Raw genomic sequence first — 25,364 nt, forward strand, 5'->3', positions numbered from 1 at the left:
ATCCTAAACTTATTTACATTGAATTTACATTTACATTAATCCATCCAAAATTCAGATTGGGTATAAACTCCTGTGCTTTTGGCAGAAATCAAACCAATAAGCAGGAGTAAACTGTAACTCAGATTCCGAACCGCTCATTACAGGGTTTTTCCCCTGCTTTGTCATCCAATTGCCATCCAAAGACAATGTTGCTAATGAATGCCAAACATAAGATACAGCTCTGGAAATACTTAATGTGATATTTTCTATGTTGTTAAAAAGCTATTTCGGAATACATACTCAAGATAGGAAGGAATTTCTTGGTTCTAAAAGGTACAAAAAGGGGAAAAGAAAAACATTCTTTAGAGAAAAAAGAGATGGCAAAAGATTTCTGAACGTGGTTTACTGTAACATGTTAGGGCAGGTATCCAAGGGTTAACAGCAGTGGAAAAAGACAGAGGCCCTAACACCTTGAGAATGAGAGCAAAGGGCGGATCCAGACAGGCTGCTACTTGTCTAAATCTGACCTGGAAAAAGGATCTAAATATTTTGAAGTAGCAGCAGAAAAGTTTGAGTAATACATACCCACTGATTCGATATTCCATCACAAACTCATTGTTTTTTTAAAAAAAACACTGTTACTTTGTTGTCTCTCTCCCCTCTCCTCATCTAGAAGCACTAATGACCAGCACTGCCTCAGGAGGGTACAGGTTCTCTTAACGTGCTCCTTCACGCTTAGCAGTGCGATACCTTTTTATTGGGTGGTCTTGGGCTGGCACAAATGCTTGGCATATCATTTGTTCCTTCAACGTAGAAAGACATCCGACTGGAGCTGTGATCCACAGGCTGGAGGGCATTGCCAGAAGAAATACATCATAGTAAGTCAATACATAAGCTAATTAACAGAGAACAAATCAGCAGCGGTGTTTTTTTTTGGAAGGTGTGCACAGATGTTTACCTAAACAGCTACTCTCCTTCCTTCTGCCCATCCCCCTTCTCAGTGGAGGCCAAAGACCACATGACTGCCGCAGCCGCAGGGCCGTGCAAATGCCAACACTGCCATCAGGTGTCCAACTTCAGCACTGCAGCTGTGCTTTGGAAGCGCTACAATTCACCCTCTCAAAGGTAACTGACCTTTAAGCTTAGACGCTGGCTCCGCATTCGAAATTAACTAGCATCTGGGAGTCCCTATTCCATTAAAAGCAGCGCCAATTTAAAAGGCAGTGAAATAGCAGTAGCCAATTCTTAATTTCTACATTTATTAATGTGATGAAGCTGTAATATCAAACATTTTAATTTTGTATTAATACGGAAAAAATATGCCTTAAGCTCTGTTTTTTTGGGACAGAGTACATTAGAGTAAAATTGATAAAGCTATTAAGTTCCAATCTACATTATTAAAAATTGCTATGAATGAATATGTATGCCCATATAAACAAATCACATAGATTGGGAAAGCCTGTGCATCTTACTAGTTCTGGTTTAATTTGCTGAAGACAAGTGCCCATTCACTTTAACTGGAGAGGTATGTTAACATTCAATGGAGAAAACACTCAGTTTCTGAAAATAACCTACTTAATAAGCAGTATTTTATGTATGTAACACTTGAAGAAAAGGAGGGGGGAGATATGGTTCAGAGCTCAGCAGACATGCTGCGGTGGAGCTCTGCCAGGGCTGCAGCTAGGAGCAGGCTCCTTGCAAAGGGAAAAAAATCCTGCTTTTATCAGAGGCACAGCTTCCCAGCTCCTGCTGAATGCAGATCTCTAGATTTTGGTTTCCCCAGAGAGCTGAGAACAGACATCCTCATAAAGCCTGGGATGCTGTAGACCAGCAAGCACCAGTTGCAAATCAAGCAACCAAAATCCTGCTTTTTGGCTGTCATCATCCTGCAAGCTATTGGTGGCATATGTAGTCATGGATGAGAAAGACAGAGGAAATTTGTGTTTCACTCTGTGGTTAAATTAAGTATTTGGGAAGACCCAGTTACAAAATATGCATATGGCATCTGTGCCATAGCAGATAAAAAATCATGGGGCTGCTGTCATAGAAGTTGTCTACTTTTTTTTTTTTTTTTTTTAACAGGAAACTGTTTAGCACCAAACAGGCTCTGTGATTTAAAAAAAAAAAAAAAAAAAAAAAATTGCTAAAAAGAGCAAGAATAAATTATCAGTGCATTTTAGGAAAACTATTTCCCTCCTGAGAACTCTCTCACCCCTTTCAAAAAGTGAATCTGTTCCCAGTCTAATCAATAGTCATCTTTTCTCACACTGACTCTGTGCAACTTGGACCAGCCCACATCACCAGATGTGAACAGATCCTAAATGTCAGGAAGAACGTGAGAGTGAGCCCCATCAAAAAAAGAAAATCCCTCTGTGGAGTGTCTAAGCCTCAAAGAAGAGACAAGTTCTTACCTCTTGCTCTCTTCACTGGTAAGAGACATCAGCATTTAGCAATGGGATTTAATGTGCCTATGCCCCATCAGATAAACAGCAAGTGCTTCTGGTGATACAGACAGTGCATTTACAAGAAGCAAATACAAGCCTCAAAGAACAAATGTAGATTGTTAGGTGTTGGCCCATATGAATCTCCAGATATTTGACTTCATTCTCTTACCTTGGATGACATTATGTTTTTGACCTCTTCATCAGTAGAAGTTTGCGTAACAGTGATGTCAGGATTGCTGCAGCTTATCACTCGGCTTTGCAGGAGTTTACTCCCAACAGACACTGCTGAAGTGCGTCCAAATGTGTAATAACGAGATTCTGTCAGAATGGCACTGCTGCCTGCACCTGACCATAGGGAGATGTTTGAACTAAGACTAAAGGACATATATATGAGACAAACAGAAGATTCAAGCCAGCTTTGCTCAGTGCTGTTATACCATCATCATTCTGAATAACATAAAGCTGCTGAAAATCTCCCCACCGCTTTATTAACAAATTACATCAGCATTGAATGACAAGGAGCAGTTTTACAAGTCAACAGCTCACAGGGTGACTGCACAAGCAGTAGCAAAAGATTAACAGGACTACCTGAGCAGCATCACTATTACAATAGCTCTTTCTCCTTCCCATCAGCTCTTTTTAATTTGCTGTAGATTAAGACAAGATTCACAGGCCTAAACACAAAATGCCATCTTCAATATATAAGATTTAACACCATGTTCAAAGTATCCAAGGAAGCAGGAAGCATTGCCAGCAGGAATTTCACTAAATGATTACCTGGTTTCCAGCTTCCCCATGGACCTTATTTTTCAAGAATAAAGAATTTCTAAGTGTAGGCAAGCTCAGAGATTTTAGCACATCCTAAAAGAAGTCTAGATGTCCCTCAAGGGAGATTTAAATGAATATTTGAAAGACAAAAGGCCCTAGGTATCTTTAGCTCCCACAGTACAGCTGCTGTAGTAAGTCAGTTAATATATAGCAATTACAGAATCACAGAATCAACTAGGTTGGAAAGGACCTTGAAGATCGTCTAGGGCAACCGTTAACCTAACACTGACAGTTCCCAACTACACCATATCCCTAAGCACTATGTCGACCCGACTCTTAAACACCTCCAGGGATGGGGACTCCACCACCCCCCTGGGCAGCCCATTCCAACACCTAACAACCCCTTCTGGAAAGAAATGCTTCCTGCTATCTAGTCTAAACCTCCCCTGGGGCAACTTGAGGCCATTACCTCTTGTCCTATTGCTTGTTACTTGGTTCAAGAGACTCATCCCCAGCTCCCTGCACCCTCCTTTCAGGGAGCTGTAGAGGGCGATGAGGTCTTCCCTCAGCCTCCTCTTCTCCAGACTAAACCCCCCCAGTTCCCTCAGCTGCTCCTCGTATGACCTGTGCTCCAGACCCTGCACCAGCTCCGTTGCCCTTCTCTGGACACGCTCGAGTCATTCAATGTCCTTTTTGGAGTGAAGGGCCCAAAACTGAACCCAGTCATCGAGGTGCGGCCTCACCAGTGCCAGTACAGGGGTAAGATCCCTTCCCTGTCCCTGCTGGCCACACTACTGCTGACACAAGTCAGGATGACATTGGCCTTCTTGGCCCCCTGGGCACACTGCTGGCTCCTGTTCAGCCGGCTGCCAATCCACACCCCCAGTCCCTCTCTGACTGGCAGCTCTCCAGCCACTCCTCCCCAAGCCTGTAGCGCTGCTGGGGGTTGTTGTGGCCCAAGGGCAGCCCCCGGCATTTGCCCTTATTGACACTCCCCCAGTTGGCCTCAGCCCATGGCTCCAGCCTGTCCAGGTCTCTCTGCAGAACCTCCCTGCCCTCGAGCAGATCAACACTCCCACCCAACTTGGGGTCACCTGCAAACTGACTGAGGGTGCACTCGATCCCCTCGTCTAGATCATCAATAAAGGTGTTAAACAGGAGTGGCCCCAACACCGAGCCCTGGGGGACACCACTCGTGACCGGCCGCCAGCTGGATTTAACTCCGTTCACCACAACTCTTTGGGCCCGGCCATCCAGACAGTTTTTTACCCAGCAAAGCGTGTGCCCATCCAAGCATTGAGCAGCCAGTTTTGCCAGGAGAATGCTGTGGGAAACAGTGTCAAAGGCCTTACCTCAAGGTAGACAACATCCACAGCCTTTCCCTCACCCAATAATCAGGTCGCCCTGTCGCAGAAGGAGATCAGGTCTGTCAAGCAGGACCTGCCTTTCACAATCCCATACTGACGGGGCCTGAGCATCTGGTTGTCCCGCATGTGTTGTGTGATGGTACTCAGGATGAGCTGCTCCATCAGCTTCCCGGGCACCGAAGTCAAGCTGACAGGCCTGTAATTTCCCGGATCATCCTTCTGACCCTTCTTATATATGGGCGTCACATTGGCCGATTTCCAATCTGTCGGGACCTCCCTGCTCAGCCAGGACTGCTGGTAAATGATGGAAAGTGGCTTGGCGAGCACCCCAGCCAGCTCCTTCAGCACCCTCGGGTGTATCCCATCTGGTCCCATAGACTGGTGTGTGTCTGTGTGATGCAGCAGGTCACTGACTGTCTCCTGGATTGAAGGGGGATCATTCTCCCAGTCTCTGTCTTCTGGCTGAGGAGGCTGGATTCCCTCAGAACAACTAGTCTCGTTATTAAAGACTGAGACAGAGAAGGCATTAAGGACCTCAGCCTTCTCCTCATCACTTGTTACCATGATTCCTCCTGCATCTAGCTGGGGATGGAGGCTCTCCCTGGTCTTTGTTTTGCTGTTGACGTACTTATAGAAACATTTCTTTTTGTCCTTGATTGTTGAAGCCAAATTAATTTCTAGCTTGGCTTTATACCTCCAGATTTCCACCCTGCACAGTCTCACAGCATCTTTGTAATAATTGTGAGTGGCTAGCCCCTTCTTCCAAAGGCTGTAAACTCTCCTTTTCTTCCTGAGTTGCAGCCAAAGCTCCCTGTTCAGCCAGGGTGGTCTTCTCTGTCACCGGCTTCTCTTAGAGCACCTGGGGACTGTCTGCTCCTGAGCCATTAACACTTCCTTCTTAAAGAGTGCCCAGCCTTCCTGGGCCCCTATACCCTTCAGGATCATCTCCCAAGGGATCCTGTCAAGCAGGTGCCTAAACAAGACAAAGTCAGCCCTTCTGAAGTCAAGGATGTCAGTTCTGCTTAGCCCTCTCCTGGTCTCTCTGAAAATAGAGAACACTATTATTTCATGACTGCTGTGCCCTAGTCGTCCTCCAACCGCCACATCATCCACCAGTCCTTCTCTGTTCACAAAGAGGAGATCCAGCAGCGAACCTTTTCTGGTCGGTTTTCTCACCAGCTGTGTCAGGAAGTTATCTCCCACACATTCCAGGAATCTCCAGGACTGGTCCTGCTCTGCTGTGTTGTATTTCCAGCAGATGTCTGGGAAGTTAAAGTCTCCCACAAGAACAATGGCAAGCAATTGTTTCTCCTAAGTGCCAATAGAATATTTCATCCATCTCTGTCCTGGTTGGGTGGCCTATAGTAGACTCCTACTACAACATCTGCCCTGTTGGCCTTCCCCCTGGTTCTAATGCAAAGACACTCCACCCTGTCTTCACTACACTTGTACTCAAAGTGATCATAACAGTCCCCGACATACAGCGCCACCCCACCACCTCTCCTTCCTTGTCTATCCCTTCTAAAGAGCTTGTAGCCATCAACTGGTGCACTCCAGTCATGGGAGACATCCCACCATGTTTCTGTAATAGCCACTACATCATAATTTTCCTGTTTCATCACAGCTTCAAGCTCCTCCTGTTTGTTACCCATGCTGTGTGCATTGGTGTGCATGCACTTCAGATGGGCCGAAGTTTTTCCCCCTTCTCCCTTCAAATCTAGTTTAAAGCTCTCTCAATGAGCCCAGCTAACTCCTGCCCCAAGATCCCTTTTCCCCTCTGGGACAGGTGCATCCCATCTAATGCCAAAAGATCTGGTGCCCTGTATACCAACCCATGACTGAAAAATCCAAAGCCCTGATGGTAACAGCAGTCTTGGAGCCACCAGTTCATCTCTGAGTTCTCCAGTATTATTCTTCATCCATCCCCTCAAACCGAAGGGATGGAGGAGAACACAATTTGTGTCCCTGACCTCTTAAACAGTTTCCCCAAGGACCTAAAATCTCTCTTCATTGCTTTAGGACTTCTCCTGGTGATGTCACTACCTACCTGAAAAACCAGGAGAGGGTAGTAGTCCTTGGGTCTCACTAGAGCAGGGAGCTTTGCCATGAGGTCCTTGACACGGACCCCAGGGAAGCAGCAGACTTCCCTGTGAAGGGGGTCTGGTCTGCATATGGGGCCTTCGACACCCACTTGATCAATTTGATCAATTGATCAAATGAATCCTGTAGGGACAATGGATTGCAGCAGAATAACAGAATGGTTGAGGTTGGGAGGGACCTCTGGAGATTACCTAGTCTAACGCCCTGCTCCAGCAGGGCCACCTACAGCCAGCTGCCTAGGACCATGTCCAGATGGCTTTCTAATGTTTTCAGGGTGAGAGAGTCCACAACCTCTCTGGGCAACCTCACAGGAAACAAGTGTTTCCTGATGTCTGGAGTGAATCTACCGTGTTTCAGTTTGTGCTCATTGTCTCTGGTCCTGACACTGGGTACCACTGGAAACAGTCTGTCTTCTTTGCACCCTTCCTTCAGGTCTTTGTATACATTGAAGATCCTCCTCAAGCCTTCTCAATTCAAGGCTGAACAGTCCCAGCTCTTCACATTTTCCTCACTGGAGAGATGCTCCAGTCCTGTTATCACCTTCATTGTCCTCGGCTGGTCTCTCTCCATCATGCCCATGTCTCTCTTGTATTGAGGAGCCCAGAACTGGTCACAGCACTCTAGGTAGGGCCTTACCAGTGCTGAGAAGAGGGCAAGGATCACCTCCCTCAACTTGCTGGTCAACATACAAGACTTTATCCTCTGATGACACCCTTAATGCAATGGAGAAATTGGCAGAGCTCGGCCCTATGCGACTTGGCAGTAAGTTAGTTTGCATGGAAAGTAGTTTACTGATGTACAGGCCAGTGACAAAGTGGCATGTTAAGGTCATTTGAATTTCAACAAGAAATTCCTCTAAAAAAAGCCTGTTCAGGAGATGTTTCTCTCTTTCATCTTCATGAAGCTACAGCATTGCATACAGCTGTGGAGTCCTCTTACCTCAACCCTGCATCTTAAATGAATGACTGAGAGAGAGATATTATGGGTGGTCAGTCCACATTGCTCTTTGCAGCACTGAGGTCCCTGACCTTCCTCTGAGAAAGTGCTATGCTTAAATCATAAGCAGTCTGGGTCCGAGAAATTGTGTTTGCTGTTTTATAGGCCAGTTTGCTAAGTCCTCCTCTCAGAAGCACCATGCTGAATAGCATGTATCAAGAAAAAAATAATAGTTTTGCAACACTTGCACCAACATTACCTGGTTTGACTACTTCTCTTTGAGGGTCTGGCAGACGAAATACATAGTAGACGTAAGATGCCAGGAGGCAGTTCCTCCCATGCTGGTCTTTGCTCAGGTCTTTGCTGTTGTGAAGACTGTTCACTATTGCAACCACAGATTCAAAGGCAAACTGCGAGAAGTTGGCTGTGAAACAAAGGCAAGAATTAGTCTCAGCACTGAAGGGCATTCTTTGTACCAACAACAACTAATCCTAACATGCTTTAATTCAGTCAACAAATTAGAGCTCTAGACAGCAACTGATATACCTGACCACACCCAAAGTCTACATAGGCCAATAACCGCTCTTCCATGGACCCACTGACTTTCAACTCAATCACTGTTACTCCATCACTTCGTGTTACATAAAAGCAGTAATGTAACTGTTTATTACCATTTCTAGCAGCCTTCATGTATTTCCTATAAGATACCTACTTGACAAACACTATACATTATACAAGCTAGCAGGCTTTTCCACAAATATTATGGTGGATGACAAATGTTGATCACCAAAATGAAACAGGAAATAAACGACACCACTGTCTCCAAGTATGCCTCCCCTCTAGACTTAACACATGTGATGGGCAACTGGCAGCCTCAGTAACAGAAAAACCCATGTGCATTACTATACACTCTGGTTTTGTGCTCACTCAGTTCTGTCCATAGATATCTGGGCAGATGATATAGTGCAGTCAGCAATGTCAGCTCTAGAATAAGTGATTTTCCTGGTATTTTGCTTGCAAAACAAGTGAATTCCAAACAAAGTTAAACCACAACCCACTTTCTGCCCTATATTTCCAGTTAAGTAAACTGCTACAATTTAACATACCTCCCAATGAGTCTAAGCATCTTATATGTAGGGGGAAAAGGGAGAAGGCAGGAATTCAGTTAAATCTGATTAAATTGTGCAGTGGACTGTGTCTTAAGAAGCACAACTCCTGAAGTGGACTACCCCAAATACTAAATCTGAGCCTGGATATTTAGCAATCCTTTCCCCCACATTTCTATGTTGCTCGCACTACCTTTTCAAGGCTATGCACCAGCAAATACCTGTCTGGCCAGCTATGACCATGGGCTGTACAGCCAGCTGGAAAAGTTTATCTAGTACCAAATGTAAAAACAAGACAAGAGGTTCAAGGCGTGAAGAATTCAAACAGATAATGCTGAGTTTCAATTCATGTTCCAGTGTAGCCTCTGTAATCTTCTGGTCCATCAGTCGAATGGGGAATGTCACTTGACTTTCCAGAGAATGGCACAGAGTAAAGAACTTCTCCAGGTGATTGTCCTGTAAATACAGTGCACTCACAGTTAAAAAAGTTGATATAGTTCAGGCTGCTGCTAGCTAAGCAAAGCCTGCTTGTTTCACCTGATGGGAAGAGAGAAAATATTTTCACCCTTCTGGCTTGCAGTGATCGCTAGCCCTAAAGATCAATTTGTAAAGCAGCTGTCATGGCCTTTTGTTTTTTCCTTTTCATCTGGCTCACATTCAGACTCTGGTTAGATCAGATTAAAAGCAGAAAAGTTAAAGCACTCACTGAAGTGATTGCTTCATTTCACGAAAATACTGTTCCTCCTCTCTGACAAAACTCCATTATGTCATAGGTTTATAGTCTATCTGCCACCCACAGCTAAGTTCCAGCTACATGCAAGTTATGTGCCTTATGAGTATGCCCTGCTTGTATTTAAAAGGCATGCTGCAAAGGGGTGATGGACCAACCTCTGACACAGGGCCTCCAGTTGTTAGGATATAGCTACCAGGGTTACCTAGAATGGGATGATGGGTAGGAGACACTGTAAAGCAGCAAAACCAAAGCAAAGCTGCTCTACCTTAAACCAGTATCCCCATAAGATGGACAAAGCTTCAATTTTCTACCACATTTGAACAACCAGAATCATAGAATTCTCATGCAGCATTAAGCTTTTGTCCCCAGACCACATGGCTTTGATGGCTGAGCTGAATAAAGCATTCTGGCAGTATTACCCATCTCTAGAGGTGGGGAGGTGCTATGTCTCTGCAGATGTGGACACACTGTCTGAACTAGCCTTGCAGAACAGAAGATGCAGACCGCAGAAAACTGGCACTGTGCCCTGCCAATGTCTTTCAAACACAGCCTGAGCAAACCCATGCTGAGCTGAGAGGACATCAGGCTCCCTATTGCTTGATGTGACTTGCTGCTGAGAGTGCTCATTTGTTCACTTGTACCAATATATTTCATTTCACCAAAGGATTTCATTCACTGAGGATATCAGGTTATTTCCATAGCTGTTACTTGTTTTTAAACCTGTGTGGGCTTAAACAAATCAATTTCATAAACCTCCTAAGTAGGCCTGGACATCTGAATTCTCTCTGAAATGAAACTACAGCTGTGTATTGCTTCTGATGCATTACCTGAGTGTGAACAGATGAAACAGCTTGAACTTCAACATTGAAAACACCCTTGTGTCCTTCAACCCACTTAACAGGTGGTATCTGAGATGGAACTTTCTGTGGTAGAAAGAAATGTGGGAATCATCATCTTTAATGATCAGACAGAAAGCCTTTTTTTCACAGGGGTCTATAGAGTATTTGCGCTATTCACTTTATTTTAGACATCCAAATTCAGTGCTACACAGAGGACCACAGCTAGGTGTCTTACTCTTCTCATAGACTAGATGGGGAGAAGTGGATGCACTGAACAGGGAAATTTGGAGCACTTCAGCTGGATGCCTAGCACAGACAGTGCAAGTGTATGTCCTCTGATGGGATATTTTTAAGGTTAGAAGTTCCCAGTTAAAGCACTGTCACAGACACTCCATGGTGATGTGATGCAGTTTTAATCCTCTAAACAGTTTCTTCTTGTCATATTCACTCAGAGGTGCTCCAGTAGCAGCACCTGATTCTGTTTCTCCTCTCTCTTCCACACAACCACAAAAACCAAGCAAATCACCCTACGGAAGTAAGCACATTATTGATTTGACACCCTCTAAACAAATGTATCCCTGACTAGACAATTTACAAGGATTTTCTTGGATAAATAACTTCAAAAAACACAATATAACAATATAAAATAACACCAGTGACAATAATAACAACATTTTCCTCCAGAGCTTTCCCCACTTAAAGTACAAAAAGAAGGTATCGTCTACAAGCAGACAGCAATGTTAGTTTGTAAAACACTTATCCTGTTCTTACACACTAGGAAAATATTCTCTTTTCATAATTTTCTTTGTTACCTCAGGAGAGTGAATTGAATAGTGGAAAGGCAGCTTATCCAATGCAACAGGAAGACAATAATGTCCAGTTTGAAGACGATCATTTAATAGAATCGGCAGCCACTGAAACAAATGAATAGAAAACATAGCAATATTCATGACTACATATGATCAGGGCTATTTATCTGATTTGGTATGCACAGTCAACAAAACAACAAATGAGATATTGACCCAAGCTCCTCTGCTCTAACCCATTCAACAGTAATCTCTTTGCATTTTAAATTCACTGATAGCTACTGTAGAAAATTGTACAAGACTGTTTTACAAACCATTCCTTTTGAAGAAACCAAACACAGAGCTTTTCATGTGTGACATACATTTTCCTAATAAATCCTACCAGAGTTCATGTTTTAATTTAAAATATCATGTATCTTGAATAGACTGATCCTTGGCTTTAAAGCAAATCAACAGAGTATAATTTTTGCTAAGTATAAATTGAAATCTTGGTCATGGTCACCATGAGGATGAGGGCCAGTATGATTCATCATAACTCTGCATTGACATTTGGACACATTTAATTTTTCTCCTATTCAAGTCTGAAAGAGGCTGTGCATTTGAGTACCATGGGGCAGAAACATTTTGTATTTAGGTGAACAAAAGCTTGAAAATTAAGTCCTCACCTATGTGAAGTCTTGCTACTGAACTACAAACTAATTTACTTCTTACCAATCCCATTAGCAGGACTATATCTGTCCATAAAAGAAATCCCATTTGAGAGGATTCTCAGTACTGGGATCAAAATCAAATATGAACTTCACAGCAGGAACATGTGGAAAGCACTTGCTTGTCCCCACAGCTCAATTGCTGACTATAGCACTAGGACATTTTCAAACCTGAAGTATTAGCATCATCTATGCTTTCCTCTTATTTTAAAATCTCTCCAGTTAAAAATATCAACTGATAAAGAAAAAGGTCAAAGAGAGTATGCTACAATATTTCTTAAGCTAAAACATGCTAGTATCAACATGAAGATAATGAATGCAAGACAATTACATTTTACCTTCTACATTCTTTCTGTTTTAATTTTGATGTGGGTAAAAGACACTTTAGTATAAATGATATGTCATATAAAATCTAACTGAAAATATTATATTAGTTTTTACCTCATGTAGATGTTACCTTATGTTAGATAACAGTGAATAATTGTAATTCACATGTTTTAGTGTTTTTTTTTTTTCATTAATAGAATCTGACAGAATTGGGCGATATCTACAAGGCATTGCTGTTGCAAATAATTATGTGAATACTTCAGTTGTGTTTGGTGAATCCATCAATTTCAAAGACACTTAACAATGTAAAATTATAGGATGAGAATATAACATAGCACAGGTTGCATCTAGTTTCTGTGAATTAACATTAAGACCTTCTACTGGTTCTGATTTATTACCATAACCAGAAAGGGAATATATGGCAAGCTTCTTGACAAGCAAAGAGTCTGTTTAAATGTAATGTAGATACATACACACACGAGCACACACAATTATATATCACATGGAACTTACTGAATAGCCAAGGAGGGTTTCCACAGTTGCCCCCTGCTTTGGCTGGCAGCTGATGTGATAGAACGTGAACAATAGATGGTGTTTCTCTGTGAGTTTTGCTGGCAGCTTAATTTTCACTTCTTCATAAAAGTCAGGGGACCTGTTTAAAAAAAATGTCAAGCACATTTCCAATGTAAGTATAAGACTGAGCAGAAGGTAAATTTGCCAGTAGGTTTTCAGATGTTATAGTTATAAAAACTGTATACATTCCTGAAAACAGCCTCAGAGCCAAATTAAACAAAGTACATATATATACAGCTGTATTTATGAACTATCTACAGCTTTGAATCAGGAAGATCATAGAGAGTATCTGCTGGAATGTTTCAGCTTTCACGCATCTCTATACTTTCAAAAACATTCAATCTTAATTTTGGGTTTCAGATTTTTTATTGTGTAAATAGTAAATTCTGAGTCCACATTAGTGAGAATGAGAATGTCCCTTCAGCTCTTTTGGATCTGTGAATTCACTGAAGTGAAAGCTGTGACAAAATTATTCTGATGCTTCCTGCTCCTTAATCTTCAAATTAGGAATATTCTCAGCTAACCTCTGAAAAACTTCAAAGAAGAAAAGCAATGGTTGCTTATGCAATGGTCACTTATGCAAATGGATGTAGCAAGTCACGTTAGATATGACAAATCCACACAAAATGTAAATGTTTAGGATGGATTAGTACCAGCATTCCTTGGTGAACTATGTAGGCTAAGAATTATGTAAAGAGGTCATGATTAATCCTTCTTAAGTCATACAAATCGTAACAATACTTACTTATTATGATACGTGATAGCTGTGTATATTTCCTGCACAAATTCTGGACCTGAAGATTTCCCAAAAATTACCTACATTAAGAAGAAAAGAAAGTAACAGCAGTCAGGTCTAAAGCATTTGGTTGTCATCAACCTGTATAAATTTTAAGACAGTGTCTGAAGGCTGAAGATGACTCTTCAATTTTATCTTAGCATGTTGCCATGAATGTCTTATTACTGAGCATCTTTCCCACACATTATTCAGGGTAAAACACCAAGAAAATGGCGTAGAAGTCATTTTTGGAGCCACTGACTAACTCACCTCACATTCTCCAGTCATGCATTAAAAAGTGAGGAATTGCAGGAGTAACGTTATGGTAAGCCTCTTACACATTGCCTTTAACTAAATGCCAAAAAGTTAAATTAAAAGTATTTTTAGGAGTTTGTTTTTCAGTTGTAGCCTGCCATTTAGGGTGAGATCCATCTCACCTTACCTTACAGGTCCAAAGTTCCTTTATAACAAACAAAGAGAAATAGGCATTTTTGGTGCTTGATTTGCTTCCCTCATTTCAGACACTGTCTCATGGTAAGGTCCTGGAATCCAGTAATTTTAAAGGGAGCCCTGGGAGATGAGCTTAGACAAGGATATCTGTACAGCACAAGTCCATATGTATTGAAATAAAGATCCCTCACAGTGGAGGGGGATGCCAGGTAAACCGTCTGTCCTAAGCACTTGTCAAAATCTAACTGTACTATGGGCAGAGTTTAAGGAAACCAACAATGCAGTATTGTGTAAAGGACGGTGCTACACTGACATGGCACAGCTCCAGTTCTGGAAGAAGCATGGCTTGGGTAAACACTGTGCTGATGCTCTGATTTCAATTCCACAGCTCATGTGGAATAAGGCTGTGAGGTATGCACTGTGCATGCTGATAAAGACTGGCTGGCTGTCACTTCTTGCTCCAACATATTGCTGGATTAAAGTTCCTTGAAGTAATATCTCCATTCACTTTTTCCCCTTCCAACACATAAAATCACAAAAGATTTTATCCCAATGTCATTCTTAAATAGCCAATCACACTGTCTGAAAACTTCCCAAAATATTCAGGCTGAAGCAGACGTCTGGGTTAGAACACTTCAAACTGAACAACTGAAGCTTGGTAAAGCTGAAGAGAGGATCTTACAATGAGAAATGTTGAATAACCTGCACATAGGCAGTGCTGCCTGCTCTGTTAGTAGTGCACACATACGCCCTCATACACAGTGTGTTTCAAACATGGAAAAATCTACCTATACTGCACAACTGTGCACCTGTTTAGACTCATACGATGAAGATCCCAACTTCTAGAATTATACCTATTTGTGTACACATAGTGCATATGGAGGAGTTACACTGGAAGATAGACTACATCGTTCTTAAATGGTCTCTGAAGCTCTGTGAATTTTACCACTACAGTTCCCAACACACAACTGGTTAATACTATGCCACTCTTCTCAAAACAAGGTAGGAAGACTTAGATAAGAGGGAGTAACATGCCTCTATTCCACTCGAGTGTTTCGTGTTGTGGGTAAGGACTAAAGTCCCTGCTTTCTGATGAGAATGACAAACTTCACAAGCTCTCTGATGCTAGGCTTTCTAAGGCCCCACTAGAAACGGTGGTGATGGGAATTAAATAATGAGTTATTTCTTCAGAGGTTCCTCAAGCATGCATGTAGCAAAAGTCTGCTAAGAAATCTCAGCATTTATTACCGGCATTGCACAGGATGGGTCTTCACCACACATAAACTGAATCTTGATGGTAATGTTTCTTGCAGAAGCCGGTCGGTTAGCAAAATTCAGCCTTTGAGGGTAAACATAGAGGAGATTTCTGGAAGAAAGAAAACAACGAATAAAATTGGTAAATTTGTGTTTCAAAATGAAGTGCACAAACTAGCATTTTGCTGATTCCTCTCCCTGTCCTTCAATTCCACCTAGATAGTGAAAGCTTTGCCAAACTCCATTTCAAAAGTTCACAAGGAAAAGGTAAGTTCTTGTTGTGACACACAGAACATCCTGTGTTTAAGGTTTCTCATACAGTAAGCTGTATTTTTGAGAAGGCTGTCTTCCTCTCTCTTTTTTTTTTTTTTTTTAAATATGCAATTCCCAGTTACAAATCAATTAATATCTTTGCTTGATATAATGAAAACCAGCAATCTCTTAAGAAAGCAGCTCCCTTCTCAGTTGTGAAGAATCAGATTTTGGTAGGGGTAAGGAGTCACTCAGAGGTGATAAAAACAAGTAAATCAGCAAATAAAATCAACAACTGAAGTTCATACATTCCTATTTTATAGCAACAAAATGGCATCTATTTCTAGATCATGCAAATCAAGAAGCAGTACCAATGAACCTGAGTAAATACAAATAAGAAACTTTGAACTATAATTCTAAAATCTGAAATTTTTTTAGTAACGAATATAATAATTTTTTAAAATATAGCATACTTTGCTCTTTACTAGCTTGTGTACATGGACATATCATTAAACTTAAAAAGCACCTTTAATTTCTGTGGGGAATTTGGTAACATAAATGGTCTCCCAAGTTCAAACCCATCAATTCAGGTAGAAGATCAAAATGCTAATAGAAAGCTTTTTCTCCAGTGATATCTACGGTAAATCCAAGATTTCAACTAGGCCCGGATTACACACATTCTGGCATCATGATTATGTCTATCTAATGCGTCATTTTCCTGGTCCGGTATACAATTCTCACTGTTTGTCCTCTGAGAGTAAGGAATGAGGCTAGTGTTGGTGGAAGCATGCCGTCTCCCAGTGAAAATGAAAACTACTCATGGGCTTTCATGCTTCTTTTTGTCTGTGACAGTCTGAAGCTACACACAAATGTGACCTGTCCTTATCACAGATATCTCCTCAGCACCACTGTCACCAGAAAATGTGGAGCAGCTTTGAAGAATGTTGTCATTAAGTCAGACAATTCATCTTCCATTTGTTGTATCGCAAGACCTGGAAAACTGTGGTTGATTCTTCTTATTGACATGTGTCACGATGTGACAGTACTCTTCAACTACACAGTCCAAGCTACTTTGCTAACCAACACAGGCAACATGGGCCGTGACATGCCTTAGGAACTAAACTAGCATGTAACTTGCTGTTCCCTTCATTCACAATAGCGCTCCCTGCCTGCTGCACTAATACACTTTTTTCCTTACCTCCTCAAATGCCATTTCTGCTCTGCCAAATTCTCTCAATGATATTAGGAAAAGCTAAGTGAAAGTGAGAAATATATTGGTAACCTCCACTGAATTATGTTTGGGAGAATGATGTATTAAATGAAGGATATTATCAATATTACATCTGCCAGAGGTGAAGAAATACACGTAGGGGAGGCTGTATAATCCAGTCATTGCTTCATTAATCTGCAGCCCAGCAGAAGATGCCACAAATCCATATAATGTCCCCGAGCACTGGATTTTGCATTTAGATGTGACTTGAGATGAAAGATATAAAATCACAAACACAGAGCTCTCTGCTGACTACACAGCCAAAAAAGCATTATTCCAGCAAGTACTGTACCAAAGAACTAAAGCTTGTACTATTTATGCTCAAGCAGTTTTAGGGATCTTGCTTACATGTGTATTAAACCCCTCAGCACTGAGGAAGAACAGGGGCAAATGCTGACTCTGGATATCCTGCAGACATGAAAGTGATGACTGATTTTTTAAAGCAGGAAGGTGGGGAGATGATCAAAAGAGGTTCCTTCACACAGGCATGAATTGTAAACCCATTGCTGACCACTGCGTGAGTGCTACTGCCTGCCAGCCCCTCTACTGTCCAAAAGTCTGAGAGGAAGCAATGACAAGGAGTAATTCCACATGGCAGTTAGCAGGGGTGTCAGGGAAGTACATACTGTTGTCTTTTAAGTAATAGGACAGCTAGCATGCCCATAAAGATGTGGTGTGCTCCAGGAGGCATTGTGCCTCCCTTGAGGCTCTGCACTGAGCAGAATTATTTAAACAACACACCACAGCAATTACTTTTGGTCAGTGTGATTAAACTTCTCCCCTCACTCCCTCTACAGAAAGTGCAAGGCTCTACGTCCAGATATATTCAGATGTGCTTACAAAAAGCAAAAGAGCTATTCAGGAATCAGTATGGGTCTACAAAAGCCATGACAGAGCAGCCACCTTCACCGAGACCAGGACAGACAGCTTCTCTGGGTTGGAGCAGAGGGACGGTACGAAAGAGACTGTTTCAGAATAAGCTACTTGCTGGGAAAGCTAAGGGTCCATCGAGCCTGACACAGGACACCATGCAGCAGTTCTCATTCAATTTTGCTGACCTTCCTACACTTTCACGGGACTCAGCAATGGTGATTTGATCACTTCACATGGCAAAAGCAGTGCAGACGTATCTTCTGCCAAAATAAAATTTATGCAGAGTTTCAAGTCTGTGACCCTTCTCACTGAACACTTCTGTTTGTAATTACTGGTTGCACATATGTATGACATAATAAAATCCTTCTCCTTTCTACATTACGCAGTGTATGAAGTGTCAACAAGTGCATCTCAAACTTCTAATGAACGTTAGGCATGTTCTATGATGACCGTGACAAGAACTCCACACATAACAAAAGCCAATATATGTGCAAATAGTCACTGCTGATACAAACCACAAATGTTTTACAGGTGAACAATGATGAATGGGCTAACATTGCCATTTAATACTTAGGGTCCTGGAAACAAAAAGTGGTACATCCATGAGTTATAATTTTCCATCTTTGTTGATCCCTCTACACTTTTGTTGGGGTGGGTGGAGAATCTTCAAAAAAAAGTGGTTGAAAATTATCATGCAAATCATGAACACTGCCAAATATGGAAACCCAGTCAGTCACTGCCTAGAACAAATGGCACAATGACAAAACTTCAACATGTCACATTCAAGAGGATGTACATGTGTCATATATTCTGAATCTTAGTATGAATAATCTGGATAGCAGTTTGAGTGATTTTCCTCATGTTGCTAAAATTAGGACACATCTAAAGAGTCAGTGGTCAGATCTTAATCAAATTTAGGCTGGCAGTGAATGTCACTTTATATTGTCCATTAACACTGGTGTTAAAACCTTAGTAAATTTTCTATTAAAGTTTTAGTTAACACTAAAAAAAATGTTGCTAGAGGAACTGAGTGGAAGGCTGACTCAAAATGTCAGATTTCTGCAGATTCAAATCACAAAATTAAGACAAGAAAATAGATATTTCTAAATTTAAATGTGACCTAGAGCTTAGCAAAGTCACACTAAAATTTTAATAGCTTTCTCTCCAGGACTCATAGTTATTCATTATATATAATTGAACTGACCTACAATTACTTCAAATATCAAATATTGCAAACAAGTAATCAATGACATCATGTATTTGAAAACCAGGACCAAAGGCATGTAACTGAGATTTTGTGAATTGTAAAAATCATCAACAAAATAATTTATTACCTATCATATTGACTTCCTGGTGTGCAAATGTAGGGAACTATTTGACCCATAATTGCCTACATCATCTTTTTCAGAAGTTACTCTTAAAACTGTTTTAAAGTTTTCAAATATGAAAATCAAAGGGATTACACCACCTTCTGATGTCTCTGACCTCCATGCTTTGCAGTCATCTACCAAACTAAACCCACTGTTCCACTGATAATGCCTTCACTTTCCCTGATGGTTCCAGTATTTTTAAATCCTAGTGGCAGTGTTACTAAAGTCGATAAAATGAGTGGATATCCACCAGGTATCAACTACTGCAACATCAAGACACTGTAATTACAGACAAGATGGTAGGTCCCACACAAGGCACTGTCAGTTGCCCAAATGGAGTGTGAAAAGCTGAAAAAAGGAAGATAGCAGCTATACCATAGTACTATATTTTATACATACATTCACCATCCCAGGACCTGTGATTCCTCCAGCTGTGTAAATAGGCATAAAGCTCTATCCCAATATTATCATTGAACCCTGATAATCAGAGAGTGAAAATTCTGACATATCAGATTTTTACACATAGTAGTGAACCTATCTGAAAGATGATGATGCAGCTGAGAATTGTGGTGAGATAATTTTTTCCTGATATATTTAATTAATAAATGACACAGTGAAAGAGTGCTAGTAAATACAAGACTGCATATTCCCAAAATACTGGTAACTGCCCCCCCCTGAAATTACATGTGTTAGATAATGTGAGGTAATATTTCATATTTCCTAGCATCTTCTTGTTGCCACAGATACCATGCACATCTAAAATTTCAGCTAAAAATGCTTAAAAACCTTAGTGAATGACATAGGATTCAGCAGCATGCAAGATATGTGCAGCTAGAAGTCAACAGGTGGAACTTGGATTTGTTTTAATTGCCTCACTGATAAATTTACACACTCCCTGATCCTGACCTGGGAGGCTGAAAGCTATACTGACAAATTGCACTGCTTTTGAGTGATGCCTCTTCTCTAAACTGTACACCTCAAAGTAACCATTTATCAAGCAAGAGTAAAAAAAAATCCAGTGAGAAAACTGATGTTCTTTCTCAGTAATTGCCTTGCAGACCTAAGCTAAAGAATTCACCTGTTCTTACAAAAAGGGAAGCCACCTACTGCTAGCAGTAATCCAGCACTATTAACAATTCTTGGATGAAGTTACTGGAGCATTTTAACTCCAGTGAAAAGCAGATAAATGGTTTGAAGAAGAAAGCACAGTGTCCTGATATTAGCCAAAAGATCTGCATGCTTGGAAAGGAATGTTTTCATTCTAAAAGTCCTGATTAGGAGCTCTTTACAAGAGGACAATATTCTACACCCTACTACCACACCAAGGGCAGTATCAGTGATCAGAGTATGTTCATTTTTCTTAAGATATTCATGTAAGACCAAAGTATAAGCCGCTGCCTGCTGAAGTGGAGCTCCAACAAAACCAAATCAGTAAAGAAGATCCTTTCATTCAAAACCATCTGGAAAGGTAGGGCCCTCACACTACTTACGTCTTTTGTGTTTTCAGTTATAGCTTCTTTCTTAAGAGGAAGGTGAGCACTCAGTGTTGCACTGATGTTAATGAATAATGAGAAGTCCAGTTTTTCTGGGAAACCATTGCGTTAAGTACTTAAGTGCTTTTATCTCTACATCCTAGAGGAGAAGCAATAGCGATACTCTTTACAAGATGGGGGAAAGGAAGGGGGAAAAAATGGCTTCAAGTTTGGGGAATTAAATCACAGCAAAAATGCCCAGCATTGTTTGAACATAGCGTATAAACATTACTCTAACCTTCTAACACTCCTGAACAATAGGTATCTTGCTGTGGATGTGAACATGCAGTTGGAGATTTTGAGATACCATCAGTAAGTCAAGACTTTGCAGAAAGTCAGTGGTAGAACTGGAACTGGATTTAAGAACTGTCATTCATGCCCACATTCCTTATACTTTAGGAAGGTGCTTGAACTGAGATATCAACAGGTTAATTTTAATCTTCAGTTCCTACAGGTCTCTGGAAGACTCAGTTTAGCTTCTTTTGATTTGTGATTACCTTCTATTGTTTCAAAAGCTTTCCTTAAAAGATTTTTTTAATGACAGTGTTCTTTTGTTTCCACTCAGCAGACCAAAGAATGAACTAATACTGAAGCTGAATGGCATCAATGGCATCAAAAATACAACATCAGATTTGTTTGGAAGGCAAAACACAGTATTTATCAGTGTATGATAGATTTTAAGTAATATAAAAGTGCTCAGCAGAATGTGAAAGGTTATTAATACTAGGTTATACTAGGTTATTATACTAATGGTTTTCACACAGAGAGCTAACAGCTATTCAAGACACAAATTGTCAAGATTTTTTTAAAATGCTGTTGTTGCATTTTGAATTATACTTGCTCAAAAGTCTGCTGAAAATAGTTTTCAAAAATCTAATTTATGATATCAAATTACAATTAACTGAAATGCTTCAAAGAACCCAAGAAAACCCTCTAATTAAATCACTTGCATTTGATTATTTTTTTAAAGAATAATTACACATTTCTTTAAAGGTTTTGCTGTCATCTCGAGGTTTAGAGAAATCCATATTTTATTCACAGTTTCTGCTCAGTGACTACACAGAGATCACCATGCCATGGTGGCATGTTTTTCTCTCTGTCTCCATTACATAATTAAGGAAGTTTGTTATGAGGAGTCATGTGCAATACCTCATCTGAAAGCACTGTGACAAACAAGCTTCCTGTGGGAGAGGTACATGCACTCCCAGAATCCTCTTTGTGAGGTTTTTCTTTTCATTGTTTCTGCTTTGTTATGCTGTATTTGACAATGTAATTTTCATCTGAGTAAAAAGCAAAGAAAAATTAGGAAACCTGTTACTGCTGAGATAGATACCCAGGAAAGATTACAGAGCTCAGAAAAGAGCGGCAACTATTTGCATTGGTACGATATCATGTGTACTGATGAGCAGAATACATCAGACAGACATCTCTGAAACTCTAGTAGCTAGGTTAAGCTGTTTCCTTCACGTGTGCACAATAGTGCTATACTAATCTCCACTTTGTTTACTCTGAAAAAGAAGTTAGAAGTGCTACTATCTCTGACGAGCACAAAACTAGAGCAATGGCCTGTAGAGGATGCACAGGGCTATCATACTCTCTCCAGATCCCACGGGCAGAGAGGCAGAAAGGAGCAGATAATGGTGTGATGGCAGTAATGGGAATAACAGACCACTATACACCAATATCCATTCCTCACTCAAAACTAGTGAAGGACGGGGTAGAATGATTGCCACCAAAGGAGAAGGCTTCCAGGTCACACTGCAGACTGCAGCAACTCTGAGCACAGTGCCAAGTAGTTTGCAATTAAATGAAACAAAACAGCAAAGGAAAGGTTCCCCCCACCCCCTCCCAAAATCCCCTTAAGCATTAGGAACTTCCCCTGTCAAAGACAGGACTTGTGCCTGGTTAAGTAGAGTTACTGCTGAAGTGATGGGACAAATCCTTTTTCCTCAGCATAAACATTTCATCTGGCCGTGAGCAGCATCATTTTCACTTAAAATCATTTTCATCATTTTACTGAGAATATGAAATTTTAAACAAACTTTAGATTATATATTTTTTTCTATTAAAAATAGAAGGGTATGAAAGAAATAAATCTTGAAATGTTTTGACATTTTTAGGGAACAATTTTTATTAAAGAAATGTAGGTACACAACAAAAGGAAGTACTCAGTTTCACAATGTACAAAGTGGTGTGGCTGATCTCTCTGGCATAAATCTGAATTAGCATCTTTTAAAATAATGGCATTACACCAGTATAAAAACTATCAAGAGCTAAGTTCAAACACTGTAAGAGAAGACTCTGCTTCCCCTATCACAAAGGAAAAAGCTATCATCTAAAAAAAAGAAGTATGTTTTCCTCCAAAATGTCTCTGAAATATCAACTCTAAATTTGGAAAAATCCCAAAACCCAAGTAAACAAAATATTTGCATTTCTTTTAAGCATTCAGGAAAATAAAATAAAGTTAGATGTTTCATTAGTATTTGTCTGGACATGTATAGAGGTATTATTATGCCAGTAAGAGCTTATCAGCCTGTATTTTTACAAGTTTTCATTAATTAGTTATTCAAGTACATTTCTATATGTAACCCTCTCCTACATTCATGGTAACGTTAATAGAAAACAGGTAATTATTTGATTAATTTTTCTTTCTTTTAATATCTAAATCTATAGCACTGGTAAAAAAAAAAAATATTGGTTTGCAGACTTACATTCAAGAATCAGGAAACACTGAATCACCTGTAACATATTAGCCATGACACTCAGTTATGACTAGCACACTGCTTAATTAAGACAGTTTGGTTCTACATTTCAGCTTAGAGGAAAGGGAATAAAATCACATGAAATAATAACTGTCTCTATTCAAATTCATAGTTACTTTGCACAGATTAGTATTAAGCTCAAAACAATATTCACCATGCAGACAGTTAAATTAAGCAAAGGGTAGGGAGGCTCTGCAGAGAGACCTGGACAGGCTGGAGCCATGGGCTGAGCCCAACTGTGTGAGTGTCAATAAGGGCAAATGCCGGGGGCTGCCCTTGGGCCACAACAACCCCCAGCAGCGCTACAGGCTTGGGGAGGAGTGGCTGGAGAGCTGCCAGTCAGAGAGGGACCTGGGGGGGTTGATTGACAGCCGGCCAAACAGAAGACAGCAGTGTGCCCAGGGGGCCAAGAAGGCCAATGGCATCCTGGCTTGTGTCAGCAATAGCGTGGCCAGCAGGGACAGGGAAGGGATCTGACCCCTGTACTGGCACTGGGGAGGCCGCCCCTCGATTCCTGTGTTCAGTTTTGGGCCCCTCACTACAAAAAGGACATTGAATGACTCGAGCGTGTCCAGAGAAGGGCAACGGAGCTGGTGCAGGGTCTGGAGCACAGGTCATACAAGGAGCAGCTGAGGGAACTGGGGGGGTTTAGTCTGGAGAAGAGGAGGCTGAGGGGAGACCTTACTGCTCTCTGCAACTACCTGAAAGGAGGTTGTAGTGAGGTGGGGGTTGATATCTTCTCCCAAGTAACAAGGGGAAAAGCGGACAAGAGGAAAAAGCCTCAAGTTGCACCAGGGGAGGTTTAGATTGGATATTAGGAAAAATTTCTTCACTCCAAGGGTTGTCAAGCACTGGAACAGGCTGCCCAGGGAAGTGGTTGAGTCACCATCGCTGGAGGTACTTAAATTAAGCCCTGTAGATGTGGCACTTTGTGGTCATGGTTTAGTGGTGGACTTGGCAGTGTTAGGTTTATGGTTGTACTCAATGATCTTGAAGGTCTTTTCCAACCTAAATGATTCTGTGATTCTGAATACATTGGCCTATATTCCCTCATGACACTTCTGCTCACCAAACAGAGCACTGGCGTGACTGTGTGGCAAAAGCATCTCAGATGTGGCTAGGTGATTCTGGCTTGTGGGAAGTGCTTCAGTGTCACTGTGCAAACACAAGTGTCACTTCCTGGACCCCACCAAGTTCCAGACTCTGCTGTTTCATAATGTCTGCAGAGCTGCCTGCCCTGACTTTCTGAGGAACTACTGCTGGAATTCATAACGGTTCCGTTTGGAACTCCCCTTTCTCACTCTAAACATGTCTGGTGTCACAGGGCAGCCGAAACATGACCCAGCATTTCTGCATTTTTTTCACCATTTCCCCAGTGTATCTAACTGTCTTTAGGGTTTTACTTTGTATTAACTGATTGATTTTCCAGTTTACAGCATAACAGTACTTATATTATGTCAGTTGTGTCATCACTATTGATACACTAAATAAGGTAAAGATTGATGAAAGCAACTATTCTTTTTAGATATTCTCTTCATTATTACAAGTCAGGCTGAATAGATCTTACTTTGTTTTGTTACAATGACTTTTACTTGAGGTGAAAATTAAAACAGAGCCAAAAAAGCCTGAAGAGATCAAGCATGCTGGGTGTGAACTCTTGCTCAAAGAGTGTAACTGTTGAGCTATAGCAAGCATTTCTTCTGATGTGGGTGCATGTATTCAATACAGACACCCTAGCAACTGAAGGATAGCGTGAAAACACCCAAACTTGCTTCAGGAGACGCACATATTAATTTTCAGCATGGTGGCTTAATATTCATGATGTCTGGCTGCAGAAGTTTACCTTGGTGAGAACTAAAGAGAGAATATTCCATGCAGACTCAACTCTCTAACTCAGCAATACAGCAGTTGCTAATGCTTTTCATTTTCAAAAGCAGACCTTTAGGCACTATGAGGGTGCACACTGGAGTTGGCATATACTACTCGTTATTTGGCCCAGACAATGAATAAGAAAGTTAAAATTCTCTATTATTTTTTCATTTTTTTTAAAAAAGGCATCATTACTCAAGTCATTTACATTTACACTTTTAATTGTAGAAGAACTACTTTCCTTATAGAAATTCTGCATAAAACCCATAAAA

General features: G+C 41.0%; 1 protein-coding gene across 1 annotated transcript in view; it reads right to left on the reverse strand.

Moving 5' to 3' along the window:
- DOCK8 (dedicator of cytokinesis 8) overlaps positions 1-25,364 on the reverse strand; it is an 82,900-nt gene that overhangs the window by 35,680 nt on the left and 21,856 nt on the right. Inside the window, exons 13-21 of the mRNA XM_074933245.1 lie at positions 15,159-15,276; positions 13,431-13,501; positions 12,626-12,764; positions 11,085-11,186; positions 10,261-10,356; positions 8,922-9,156; positions 7,854-8,018; positions 2,593-2,768; positions 730-825 (exon numbers count right to left, since the gene is read on the reverse strand). Of these exons, the coding sequence (XP_074789346.1) occupies positions 730-825; positions 2,593-2,768; positions 7,854-8,018; positions 8,922-9,156; positions 10,261-10,356; positions 11,085-11,186; positions 12,626-12,764; positions 13,431-13,501; positions 15,159-15,276 (1,198 nt within the window). The remainder of the gene's footprint in view (positions 1-729; positions 826-2,592; positions 2,769-7,853; positions 8,019-8,921; positions 9,157-10,260; positions 10,357-11,084; positions 11,187-12,625; positions 12,765-13,430; positions 13,502-15,158; positions 15,277-25,364) is intronic.

Source organism: Athene noctua, chromosome Z (assembly GCF_965140245.1).
Source record: "Athene noctua chromosome Z, bAthNoc1.hap1.1, whole genome shotgun sequence".
In the NCBI taxonomy this organism is placed as follows: domain Eukaryota; kingdom Metazoa; phylum Chordata; class Aves; order Strigiformes; family Strigidae; genus Athene; species Athene noctua.